At 40.5% G+C, this 14,084-nt stretch overlaps 1 protein-coding gene across 1 annotated transcript in view; it reads left to right on the plus strand.

Annotated features, from left to right (window-relative positions):
* Positions 1-13,034, plus strand: part of ctsc (cathepsin C) — a 34,181-nt gene extending 21,147 nt beyond the window's left edge. The window contains exons 6-7 of the mRNA XM_033022456.1: positions 6,972-7,103; positions 11,638-13,034. Coding sequence (XP_032878347.1) covers positions 6,972-7,103; positions 11,638-12,140 — 635 coding nt within the window. The 3' untranslated portion in view covers positions 12,141-13,034. The remainder of the gene's footprint in view (positions 1-6,971; positions 7,104-11,637) is intronic.
* The last annotated feature ends 1,050 nt before the right edge of the window (positions 13,035-14,084 follow it).

The raw sequence follows: 14,084 nt of genomic DNA on the forward strand, positions 1-14,084 counted from the left end.
TAATTGGTTTCTTGGTGTTTAAAACAAAGTGGCAATTGCATTAAAGCTGTGCACCAAAACCTAGCTGCTAATTTTTATGGAATTTTATCTAGCAAACCCAATTGCAGCTTTTCAATTATAATACACATGGATTGGTTCTTGAGATTTCCAAATATATGTGTACAGATGCTCCTCGACTTACGATGCTTCGACTTACAATATTTCGACTTTACGATGGTGCAAAAGTGACACACATTCAGTAGAAACCGTACTTCGAATTTTGAACTTTGATCTTTTCCCGGGCTAGCGATATGCGGTACGGTACTCTCTCGTGATGCTGGGCAATGGCAGCGAGCCGCAGCTCCCAGTCAGCCACGCGATAACGAGTGTAAACAGCCGATAGTGCGGCCAGTGAGATGCCGCGTTGCTTGCTGGACGCCGCCACCAATAAGACGCGCTTGGTGATGGCAGGCCGACCGGCGCCTTCTTGGGCAGCTGCCCTAGCTGGGGCTGCGACTGAGTCGGTTGTTGTTGTCGCCGCTGCCTCTTCACCATTGCTCCCTTATCCGGCGCTGGGCCAGCCTGAGACATGGTGGTGCCGCTTCCACCATCTCCTCGTCCCTCTGCACCCCCGCCTCCCCATCCGCTGGAGTCGCCAGGAAATTCCGGTGTCTGGTTCGAGTGGAGCGAAGAGCGCCAGCAGCCGTTTTTATGCGGCGGAGGCGGACGAGGAAGAGAAACATTCATTTTCTAGCACTAGCGCTGTCAAAATGACACAAATGTTGTGGGGAGAAGGTGGGGCTGTTGCTCCATAACATGATGTGTGGCTTTGTTGACCCAGAGGTGAACTTCAGAGCCTGCGATGCCTTGGTTGCTACAGTGCAATGGGATCAATTTAATTATGGAAAGTTTTATGGCAGTAATGCAATGAGTCGGGCTGCTCAAGAACCCAACATGAAGGGCTCTTTCCAGGTTTAGTCTTCCTCGTCCAACAGCCGTTTTTATCAGGTGGAGGCGGACGAAGAAGAGTAAAGAGTCCTTCATTTCCGGTTCTTTTGCAGCCTAACTCGTTGCGATTTACAATGGGGTTTATCGGAACGTAATCCCATCGTAAGTTGAGGAGTTACTGTATTGATTGCAAATAGTTAAAACCAGAAATTCAGTCAATCTGCTGCTCAAGTGTATGCAATCTAGTATTGCACATATTAACTTTGAGTCCCCAAACTGCCCAGGATCAATTAGAATTTAAAGTGTTTGCATTTTGGATAGTTTGAATATAGACCAAATGACATAATAAATTCACACTTCATGTTTTGGGAATTCAAATGTGAATGTGCCTGCATCACAAAATTGCCTTCAGTTTAGTACAATTGGCACAGGCCAGCTTGTATGTATTCAGCAAAGGTGATTAGTGCATGAAATACAATATTCTCATTGGCACAGTAGGAATTTATAAGTATCTAATGAATTATTAAACACGTTATGATCCTTGATGGTAATGACCTTTGCTTTACTTCCAATTTTATTATAAAGCCTTCTGAGGAGAGATGTTTGGATTATTTTATGTTGGACAAGACCATTGGCTGGCACTTACTTGTGTGGCATGAATGTTCCTTGCCACTTAATGAGTCTAAGTCTGCCTCAATCCTGGCAGCGACTGCTTCATTATCTGCCGAGCTTCAAATGTAATTAAACTCTGCTATGACATCGAGTGTAAGAACTTTTCTGAAACTTTTATTGTGGAATGTTTTAGTGCCTAGGTAAACATAATACTTAGGGTAGCTTTTTTTTTAAAGTCAGCCTGTTATGATTTTAATTTTATGAATATACATCTGATAATTTAAACCAATGATGAAACTAGTGCATGTAAATTGGAATTTTCTTTCAAATTTTAAATCTAATGAATGGAAAATTATACACAAATCATGGTTTTATCTTGTATATGCCATTTTGCGTATTTAAAAGTAATAAACTACATTAGTTTTATTCGTAATGTGTAGTTATTAGGAGCATTAGTAATGTTAGTTTTCTAAAATAATTACAAAGCTAAAAAGATTCACCTTTTTGGGTTTTCATATGTATCCGTGTTTAATGAGCAAAACATGTGGAGTGATTTAAAAGTATTTGCAGAATATCAATTACTATACACTTTTGAAATGTACCCATAAATAAATGTACCCATAAAGGAACTGGATTTTTCTTTCTATAATGAATGCAAGAAATCAATGTTTCTAGATTTAATAACTGGGATTGACATTGTAACGTTTGCTATAATTACCCTGTGAAACAAAGAATATTTTGAAACAATGTACATTAATGCAAGGTACCAATTCTGTTCGCAGCAATTGAACAGAATGTTACAAATGTGCTACTTGCAGAAATAAGATGAAATCACTTGAACTGCATGCATTTAAAGTATTTTAAAAATCATTTGTATTCTTGGGAAATACTGCACTTGGTTACATGGTCCAAATAAAGTTTAAAATCACACCCTGGACCATACTTATTAGTAGAGCCAGGATTTTGCCATAAATACCATGTGCCTTTTCATGCCTTTTTTGATGATTTCACCAGGATAATGCCTTTTTCATGATCGAATGCCTAAATCAGCCTTTTTTTGCCGTTTTGCTAAAAGGTCGTGCTATTTTCTCTAGTTGAACCGTGATTACAATGACGTTTTCTATGTTAACACGTTAATATTAATGTTATTATTAATGTGTTAACATAGTATAACTTACAAGAAAACTTCCACCACCGGTGCAAAACCGGGGGCGCCACCTTCGAATATACGTATGAATAGAATGTTTAAGAAAGAACTGCAGATGCTGGAAAAATCAAAGGTAGATAAAAAATGCTGGAGAAACACAGCGGGTGAGGCAGTATCTATGGAGAAAAGGAATAGGCGATGTTTCGGGTCGAGACCCTTCTTCAGACTGATGTTGGGGGGGGGGGGGAAAGAAAGGAAGAGGCAGAGGCAGTAGGACTAGAAGGAGAGCTAGGAAGGAGGAGGAGGGAGAAGACAAGGGCTAACTAAAATTAGAGAAGTCAATGTTGATACCGCTGGGGTGTAGACTACCCAAGCGAATTACCCAAGCTTGTCTCCTCACTACATTTACTGCTGGCTCCAGTCACAAATCTGAGTTTTCAAATGTTCTGTGCAGGGCATTCATTGATGCTGGAATTCCACTGTGGAAATTGGGGGAAAAAAATTTCTCAGAGGTTTTTTAGAGAAATACACAGAGGAACATATACCAAGCGAGTCGTCATCACGGAAAAATTATGTTGACAGCAACTTCAACATTGTTGTGCAGAAAATTAAAGATCAAGTTGCATGCAACAAAATATGGATCTCAATAGACGAGACAACTGGTGCTGGGGGGAGATATGTTGCCAATGTAGTCATCGGTACACTGGAGGCAGGTCAATCATCAAAGGAGCATTTGTTGACATCGGAAGTATTGGAGAAATCAAACAGCTCAACTATTGCTCAGTTGTTTACATCTTCACTTGCTGTACTTTGGCCAGAAGGTATAAAACGCAATATCTTTTGTTCGTGACTTAAGTTTTGACTAGGTGGGGTACATGGATCTCTGCTGTACTCCACTATGCTGCAAATTTTGAAAAGATAAAATAAATCGTTAACTGTTTTGAAGAAGAATCTGCTGGAGTCAGGATCGTCAGTGAAATCATGCAGAAAAAGTCCCTCCACCGCGATCTTGTGTTTATTACTTACAATTTTGCAAACTTTACACAAGCTATCACTTCCCTTGAGAAACGTGGCGAAACATTAGTGAATAACTTGCAGGTTTTGAACAAAGTAACTGACGATATTCATAAAGTTCCTGGCAATGTAGGTAAAGACATACAAGGAAAATGTGAGAGTGATTTTAACTAACAAAGATCTTGAAGAAATACAAAACATAGCTAAAGTTCTCAAAGGTAGTTGTAATGCACAAGATATAGACATGAATATAGAGTCTGAAATAGAAATAAGTTTTTCCCAATTGAAGCATATTCTTTCTGATAGACGGAATAGTTTGACAGCAGATAATTTGAAATAAATGCTAGTAATTATGTGCAACCAGGCAACTTTGGTCATTTAATGTAGGATACCTTTATATTATCATTTTAAACCATATTTTGGTGGTGGAAATAAATGCCTTTTTGTGCCTTTTTAATAATTTTATTATGCCGTTTTGCCTGCCTATTTCAGTGTTTTTTAGCGCCTAAACATCCTGGCTCTACTTATTAGTTAAACTCTACCCCATAAAGAAAGTTTGTTTTTCTTACAATAAAGATGTTTTTTTTAAATTAAATTCAATTTCTGCTCTTGGTTGCAGGTTTGTTAATGTTATATCCTGCTTTGGAGCACTTTGTTGTCAGCTGCCCAACAGGTTGATGCTGTTGTAGCTGCTGAACATTAGGAATCTGCCTGATTTGTCAGCAGACATTGGACAAATGAAGTTTAGAACAAAGTGTTAGATGTAGTATTTGGAGTTTTTCCCAACATTAATATATAGTATGTCACCTTGCCATCGTCTGCATATTCTGGCACTATTTGAATGAATCTACGCAGAACAATGGCTTGGCTGTTTGACATTATGCCATTTGTGTGGGTGGATTGACCCGTGACTGCCCTCTGTTGGTTCACAGCTTGTTTCTACTGATGATAGACACAAAGGGCTGGCGTAACTAAGCGGGTCAGGCAGCGTCTCTGGAGAAAAAGGATGGGTGACGTTTCAGTTTGGGACCCGAGTCAGAGGTCCCTCGACCCGAAATACCACCCATCTTTTTTCTCCAGAGATACTGCCTGACACTTTGTGTCTACCTTTGATATAAACCAACATCTGTAGTTCTTTGTTTCGACATTGTTTCCATTGGTGGCTGGGGCATGTTGTAGAGTCAGTGTGTGCCCTTGTTGTGTGCCCTTTGGCCCATCATCCATGCCAGCTTTCTATCCTAATTCAATTTCCCTTCATTAGGCACGAGTCCTACAATGCTTTGCCTATTCAAGTGTAATTGCCTCTTGAACGTTGTATCTATCTCTGCCACAATCTATCATGTATACGTGCCTCTTATAATTTTTTAAGTCGCCTAATAGGTTAACTTCCAGGTAAACAATTCCAACCTATTCAATCTCCTTTATAATTCTAAAGTCCTCTAATCCATGAAATACACGAATGAATCTCTTCTGCACCCTCTCCTGTATAATTGCATCATTCATATACTGTGGCTACCAGAGATTGCTGCCCAACCAGTGGCAATTGAGCGGAGGAAGGAGTGTATTCAGATTACTTGTATAGTTGTCTTTGAATTTGCTTGTTACCTAGGTCCACAGGTTCATTATTGATCAGTGGTGTTATTTTTAACTATTAAAATAATGTTACACGAATGATCCCAGGAATGAATGGGTTAACATATAATGAGCATTTGATGGCACTGGGCCGGTACTTGCTGGAGTTTAGAAGAATGAGGGAGGACGTCATTGAAATGTACATAATAGTGAAAGGCTTGGATAGAGTGGATGTGGATAGGATGTTTCCACTAATGGGAGAGTCTAGGACTAGTCATAGCCAATGTTCCTTTAGGAAGGAGATGAAGAAGAATTTCTTTAGTCAGAGGGTGGTGGTGAATTATTTGCCACAGAAGACTGTGGAGGCCATGTCAATGGATATTTTTACGCAGAGATAGATAGATTCTTGGTTGTTACTGGTATCACGTGTTGTGGGGAGAAGGCAGGAATATGGGGCTAGGAGATCAGCCGTGATTGAATGGCAGAGTAGACATGATGGGCCGAATGGCCTAATTCTGCTCCTATCACTTATGAATTTATACCCTTCGGGATGAAAGGTGAGACAACCCTTTCTGTATTTTTCTTATAATTCTTCTATCACTTATAACCTTTATGAGAACTCCAGAATGATAGCAGTTCCCATTTGTTTTCTATTGATTACTGCTTACAGTTTTGAGTGCCATGAGGTAATGAACATGCCAGGGTAGAAGGCTTTAGCACACCTCCCTGAAAATATACTTTGTCTTCAGCTTGCAAGCATTAAAATAAAGAATTGGAGATGGGTTTTGGCTTTGGCCAGAGACAATGATTCCCTCTTGTTGCTGAACATCATTGCTCTAGATTGTGTATTTTCTTGGACTCAAAAATATTGTATTTTTGTTTCAAACCAAATTTTACCCCATAGTTACCTGTATTATCTAGGGGCAGCACGGTGGCTCAACAGTAGAGTTGCTGACTTACAGCGCCAGAGACCCAGGTTCGATCCTGAGTACAGGTGCTGTCTGTATGGAGTTTGTATATTCTCCCTGTGACCGCATGGGCTTTCTTCAGATGCTCAAGTTTCATTCCACATTCCAAAGACATACAGGTTTGTAGGTTAATTGGCTTTGGTAAAAAAATTGTAAATTGTCCACGGTATGTAGGATAGTATTAGTGTATGGGGCTCACTTGTCGGTGCGGTCTTGATGGGGTCTAGAGCCTGTTTCCACACTGTATCTCTAAACTAAGCAATGTGCATGCCTTTTTGTATAAAGCATTTCAATGTTTTGTATTTGGATTGTCTTTGTTAAATTGTCTTGACTGGCCATATTCTTGCTGCTGCTGCTGCTGCTGCTGCTGCTACTGCAGCATGCCTCATCCATGCCAATGGTCTTTCACAAATCCACATTTAATTAGGTTGTCTGCAGCTCTTCCAGCTGCTGTCATGTGCGATACAGGGGACATTCCTCTCTTTTGAAAGGTGTTATTCAGACGGCAGCTGCTAGGATAATGAATTCATAGTATCTTGAAGCAATGAGGATATTTTCCTCTGTGTCCCCTGCTGCATATAAAGGTTTAAAATAAAGGTTCCCGACTTGGCAAATGGGAAGCGTTCCTTCATATTTGAAAAAATATTTAAGTCGCTTTTTTAAAAAAAATAAATGTTTAATGTATTTTTGTTCACTGTTCTGTCTGACCTTGCCTCTTTCCATTACTCCAGGTGCATGTGGAAGTTGTTATTCTTTTTCTTCTATGGGGATGCTCGAAGCTCGCATTCGTATTCTGACAAGCAACACGCAAACTCCAATCCTCAGCCCTCAGCAGATAGTATCCTGCAGCAATTATTCACAAGGTATTGTCTAACCTAGCGGCTCTTGTGGTCACATTTTTTGGTTATGATTTTGCAAAACATTTTCAAGAAGCTGTTCTTGTACTACAAAGCATGAATTAATATTTTTTTCATCATCGATGGTATTTTTTAAGTGTGGAAATTAGTCCAACTGTGTTATATCATTTTGGCAACTCATGGCGTGCACTTCACAGCAAAATTGACTGCTTTAATCAAAATCTGAATGCATGATAATCATGTTCAATATTGTTATGTTAGCAGACATCATAGTGCACGCAGCAAAAATCTCTTTCCAATGTTATTGTGGGATGGCATGAAAAGCTATAACATTCCTGAGTAGTCCAACATTTTAAGAGATAAAACATATAGTGTTGTAAATACTTAGCAGGTCTGGTATGGAAAGGGAAACATTGATAGGTTAGGCTTGTGACATTTTATCAACTTTTGGAATTCAAAAGTTGACTTTACAGATGATGTAATTGTTTTTAGAATAATTTAGCATTAATTATACCAGTGCCCAAGAAGAGTAAGGTGACGTGCCTCAATGACTATCGACCAGTGGCACTAACGCCGGTGGTGATGAAGTGCTTTGAGAGGTTGATCATGGAGCAAATCAACTCCTACCTCGACAAAAACCTGGACCCACTGCAGTTCGCTTACTGCCACAACAGATCAACGGTGGATGCGATCTCGCTGGCCCTCCACTACGTTCTGGACCACTTGGACAACAAAAACTCACATGTCAGGCTGTTATTCATCGATTACAGCTCGGCATTTAACACAATCATCCCCTCCAAGCTGGTTACCAAACTCGCAGAACTGGGTCTCTGCGCATCCCTCTGCAATTGGATCCTCGACTTCCTCATTCACAGACCACAGTCTGTTCGTATTGGTGGAAATGTGTCAGCCTCGATAACAATCAGCACGGGAGCACCTCAAGGCTGCGTGCTCAGCCCCCTGCTGTACTCACTCTATACTCATGACTGCGTAGCCAGTCACAGTGCGAACTCCATCATCAAGTTCGCTGACGACACCACTGTTGTGGGACGTATCACTGATGGGGATGAGTCAGAGTATAGAAGCGAGATCGAGCAACTGTTCACATGGTGCCAGCGCAATAACCTGGCCCTCAACACCAGCAAAACCAAGGAACTGATTGTGGACTTTGGAAGGAGTAGGAGGGGGACCCACAGCCCCATTTATATCAATGGGTCGATGGTTGAAAGGGTCAAGAGCTTCAAATTCCTGGGCGTGCACATCTCTGAAGATCTTTCCTGGTCTGAGAACACTAATGCAATTATCAAGAAAGCTCATCAGCGCTTCTACTTCCTGAGAAGATTACGGAGAGTCGGTTTGTCAAGGAAGACTCTCTCTAACTTCTACAGGTGCACAGTAGAGAGCATGCTGACCGGTTGCATCGTGGCTTGGTTCGGCAATTTGAGCGCCCTGGAGAGGAAAAGACTACAAAAAGTAGTAAACACTGCCCAGTCCATCATCGGCTCTGACCTTCCTTCCATCGAGGGGATTTATCGCAGTCGCTGCCTCAAAAAGGCTGGCAGTATCATCAAAGACCCACACCATCCTGGCCACACACTTATTTCCCTGCTACCTTCAGGTAGAAGGTACAGGAGCCTGAAGACTGCAACAACCAGGTTCAGGAATAGCTACTTCTCCACAGCCATCAGGCTATTCAACCTGGCTCGGACAAAACTCTGATTATTAATAACCCATTTACTGTTATTTGCACTTTATCAGTTTATTTATTCATGTGAGTATATATTTATATTATGGTATATGGACACTTATCTGTTTTGTAGTAAATGCCTACTATGTTCTGTGTGCTGAAGCAAAGCAAGAATTTCATTGTCCTATACAGGGACACATGACAATAAACTCACTTGAACTTGAATCCATCACTTGAAGACAAATTAAACACCTTTGTGATGTAATAGAAAAATATTTCCATAGTGACATTGGTCAAATGAGCTTTTGTGCACATTGGACAAATTTCATAACTTTAATTATATTAATTTAGCTGAGTAAAACAAAGTGTTGGAGGAACCCAGCAGGTCAGGCAGCATCTGTGGACACAATGGACTGACTGATTGGAGTAGGTGGTTGAAAGGTGGAGGCAGGACAAAGCCTGCCAATTGATATGTGAATATAAGTGAGGTGAATTTGATTGCCAGATGGGTGGAATAAATGATAAAGGTGAGAAGGTGTCGGATGGAGAGAGAAGAGGGGGAGTGAAATATAAAGCCAGCGAGGTATATGGGTGGAAGAGGACGGGAGGAAAGAGAGGGAATTAAAGAGAAATGGGGAACTTGGAAATGGGAGTTGAGTGTATAAAGAAGGGGAAAGGAGCCATGTGCCTGAGGGATGGGAGAAATTTGTGCAAACTGATGTGAGGGGGTGGGCACGAGAAAGAAACGGGTGGGATAGGCGAGGTGTTGCTTGAAATTGGAGAAATCAATGATCATTAGATTGTCAGCAGAATATGAGGTGCTGTTCCTCCAGTTTACATGTGGTCTCACTCTGGTAATGGAGGCAGCCAAATACTAAAGATCTGAATGGGTATGGGAAGCAACTGGGCCAATCAACAGACTTGGACAGAGTGCAAGTGTTTGGCAGAACGATTGTCTTATGCTTGGTCTCCTCGATATAGAGGAGATCACACTAGGAGCACCAAATACAATAGATGTGGTGGGATCACGATGAAGGTGGCAGAAATGTTGGAGAATGATGTGTTGGATGGCAGGCTGCTGGGGTGAAAGGTGAGGGCTAAAGGAACTCTATCCTTGCTATATTTGGGCGTAAGAAGAGTGAGTGGAGAACTGCGGGACACAGGCGACTTGATTAGGGGTTCATCCATCACAGCAGTGAGAAAACAATGTTTGCTGAAGATGGGAAACATCTCGGATGTCCTAGAGTGGAAAGCCTCATCTTTGGAGCAGATTTACATGGTCTTCTTGCGAGAGGAAGAGTGGAAAGAAGTTTGGTCGAGGTAACTGGGAATCAGTGTGTCTGGAGTAAAAATCAGGACATAGTTTTCCTCTGTGGTGGAGATAAAGATTGTGAAAGGGGAGAGGGTTTCAGAGATAACCAATTGAAATTGAGGCCAGGGTGAAAGTTAGTAGTAAAGGTGAAAGCAACAAATTCATCGCGGGGGCCGGAGGCAGACTCAATGCAGTCATTAATATAGTGGATAAAGAGTTGGGGAATGATCAAGTCAAGAGAGTTTATTGTCACATGTCCCAGATAGGACAATGAAATTCTTGCTTGCTGCAGCACAACAGAATATTGTAAGCAAAAATACAGAACAGGTCAGTTCAATATACACATAAATAAGCAGATAAAGTGCTTATGATATTGATGTTCCAGTACATGTGGAACGTTCAACGTAACCAGCAGAAAGACATACATAGCTGGTGTCATGCGATTACCCATGGCTACATCTTTGACAAAGAAAGTGAGAGGAATCCCTATACACCTCCACACCCACCAGAAAGGCCACCGTGCCCTCTGGTTCTTCCTTGAGTAGAGAACCAATCAGTTCCCTAGTTGCTAACCATTTTAATACTCTTTCTCATTTCCATACTTTCTGCCCTAAGCCTCCTCCATTGCCTAAGTGAGGTTACATGCAAACTGGAGGAACAGCACCAGTTCCGCTTGGGTAGTTTACTGCCCAAAGATATGAACATTGATTTCTCCAGTTTCAAGTAATACCCCATCTGCTCCCCCGTCTCTCTCATGCCCCTCCCAGTCACTCTGCTCCTTTCCTTCCTTATACACTCATCTCTCATCCCCGAGTTCCCCATATCCCCTTTATTCTCCTGTCCCCTTTCACCAAAATCTCTCCCTCCACCTTTAAATTTTACGTCCTCTAGCCTACTTACCTGACTCCTTTTAATCTGCTTTTCTTCTCTTCTTCTTGCGTATGGCGTGCACAGCTTAAAGTTGTGGGACAACTTGTTCTACTTGAACTTATTTGATTGTGCATGCCAGGTAGATTGCATTCGTTGAAACAGGGCGGACCACGTGAAGGTTGCAATCTCCCACCCCATCTGCTTTTCATCTTTGGCCTTTGTCACTTACTCCAACCATCTTCCATTCAAATGCATTCCTCACCTGTATCCACCTTGCAATTGCCAGACTTTGTCCTGACTCCCCCCCCCCACTTCTCATTACCGGCTCCTCCCCCTCTTCCAATCAGTTTGAAGAAGTACATAACCTGAAACATCATCTGTCCATTCTCTCCACAGATACTGCCTGACCTGAGTTCCTCCAGCACTTTGTGTTTTTTCTCAATGTATTGAGTGGAGTCGTACTCAATCTACACTCAAGATCCCAACATCTGTTGTTTCTTGTGTCTATGTTTAGCTGAGTTTACTTATGAAATGTTATTGATCGGGCAAGTTACTAATGAAATTTGTGCATTTTGTATCATCGCTTGAATGCAGGAGGTGGCAATGGGTTTTTATTTCACCCATATTTACAATGTATGACCTGTTAACGTGTGTTTTTCAATCTTATCCAGGATGTTTAGGAGGATTTCCATATTTGATTGCCGGGAAGTATGCCCAAGATTTTGGTGTGGTTGAAGAAGATTGCTTTCCTTACACAGGAAGAGATGATCCTTGCATCATGAAAAGCTCTTGCTACCGCTACTATACTCCTCAGTATTATTATGTTGGTGGATTTTATGGTGCTTGCAGCGAAGCAGCAATGAAAGTGGAGCTGGTTAAAAATGGCCCTGTATCCGTTGCTTTTGAAGTTTACAATGACTTTATGAATTATCACGGAGGAATCTATCACTATACAGGGTTGGGTGATCGGTTCAACCCCTTTGAGCTTACTAATCATGCAGTGTTGCTTGTGGGCTATGGCAGGGACCCACAAACAAAGGAAAAATATTGGATTGTTAAGAACAGCTGGGGTAGTGATTGGGGAGAATATGGTTACTTCCGCATCCGTCGTAGCACCAATGAATGTGCAATTGAAAGCATAGCTGTCGCAGCAATCCCAATCCCAAAACTTTAGAGGAATAAACACGTTTGCTAAAAGCCAAAATGTAAAAACAGCTATGATATTTGATTTTTCATATCTGATGCTTTCAAAATTATCTGAATCTTAAATATCGCTTTGAAAAATCCTTGGCTGTCAAAAATGTTCCATTTTGACACTCGTCCTTATGTCAAGGTTAGATGTTATTGTTGATAAAATGCTTTGAATCAACGACTTAGTTTTTGAATCCGAGTGCAATGATTTTGCTTTTTGGAATATCATTTTATAATGAATGGTATGTTATCCAAATTACTTTTAAACTTTCTTAATATAGCAGTACACTAAAGGTTGGATATTGGCCTTCAAATCATATTTGTATTCCAAAAAGTTTTTTTTCATAATCTGAATTGAGACATAATTGTTAAAATGTCTTGTACTTGTATAAGTACAAGTTGTTTAATCTATGCAGTATATGTTGAAAATTATTTAAATTATCATTTACATGCATGTTATCACCTTAAAATTAAATGAGCTGAAAATGGCTAATTGTGGAACCAATTATGATATTCAAAATTATAAAAAATTATTGCCTTAAATCACTGATCCAAATAATTTCCTCTTCTGGCTTTTAATAGGATGGATTTAGTATGGATGCATCTGCCAATGCCACTTTTTAAAATGGACTCGTATAGTTTTCTATCAATTTTGAAGGATGTATTAGGCTTTATTTAAATATAGCATGGGTCATGGTAACAGGATGTTTTTTTGAAGTTACTTATGATGTTATACCTTGCTGGACAAGAGTCTGAATGTATACATATAAAGAATTAATATCCCATGTATGTACTTTGTTTTGCAATTTGTTGTCATCAATGATGCTTGAATATTTTGCCAAAGGTTTCTTATTAAAATCTGATCATTACCCGGTGATTGTGATCATTGACAAGTCTTCTGACCTTGTTGGGATAATTGAAGTGATTGTCCCTTGTTGCTGCTTTACTGACTGGTGTCATTTAAGCAGGAAATCTCTTCCAGGAATGAGCAGTTTAAAGCCAGAATCTGTTTTGTTTTAAAAGGGACACACAGTGCTGGAGAAACTCAGCGGGTAATGCAGCATCTCTGGAGAGCATGGATATGTGACATTTTGGGTCGGAACCCTTCTTCACCTGGGGTTAGGAGAGATAGATGATTGAATGGCGGAGTGGTCTTGATGGGCCAAATGGCCTAATTCTGCTCCTATCATTTATGATCTTCACGTTCCCCAAGGATGCTACCTGACCAGCTGAGTTTCTCCAGCACTTTGTCCTGTTTCGTAAACCAGCATCTACAATTCCTTGTTTCTACATCATCCCATTTGTTATGTTTAATTCATTGTGCAATTAATAGGAGCTGCAGATATGTCTGTTAGTGCCTGTGGTTGCAGTTTGTGGAAGGACTGTTTCTGAGAAAGCTTGTCAAATGTGTTTGTGCACTAGGTAATGGGTGCTGCAAAACAAAACTTTGTTAGCCAGATCCACGTGAGCTTCCTTCAGGTACTGTCTGTTTGTTTTAATTTATCATCGACTTTGCATTTAACACACTTGACAACTTTAATTCAATTTCACAACCATTTGTTTTCTCTTCGCTGAACATTTTAACTTTTTTAGATGTCATTTATTCACTTGCAAATTCAACCATATTTCAGGATGGGCTGTCAAAATACTGTGAAGAGCCAGCAGATGTCAGTGCACTTATTTGCTACAGGTTAAAGGCTGGAGTAAAATTTCAATTTAGGCCATTCGCAATTCCTTCAACTTTTTAGAGGCTTTCTCATTCCATTACTGGTAAGATTGTTGTGACACCATAGCAGCAGAGTACAGAAATGTTGTATTGAGGTCAGCTGAAGGGCATTAAGGAAATGTGATGAATTAGACTGCAGACGTTAGTAAGCACATGAAAATGATTACATTCAACTTCACCAGATTGTGAATTCCAATATTT

Source organism: Amblyraja radiata, chromosome 6 (assembly GCF_010909765.2).
Source record: "Amblyraja radiata isolate CabotCenter1 chromosome 6, sAmbRad1.1.pri, whole genome shotgun sequence".
In the NCBI taxonomy this organism is placed as follows: Eukaryota; Metazoa; Chordata; class Chondrichthyes; order Rajiformes; family Rajidae; genus Amblyraja; species Amblyraja radiata.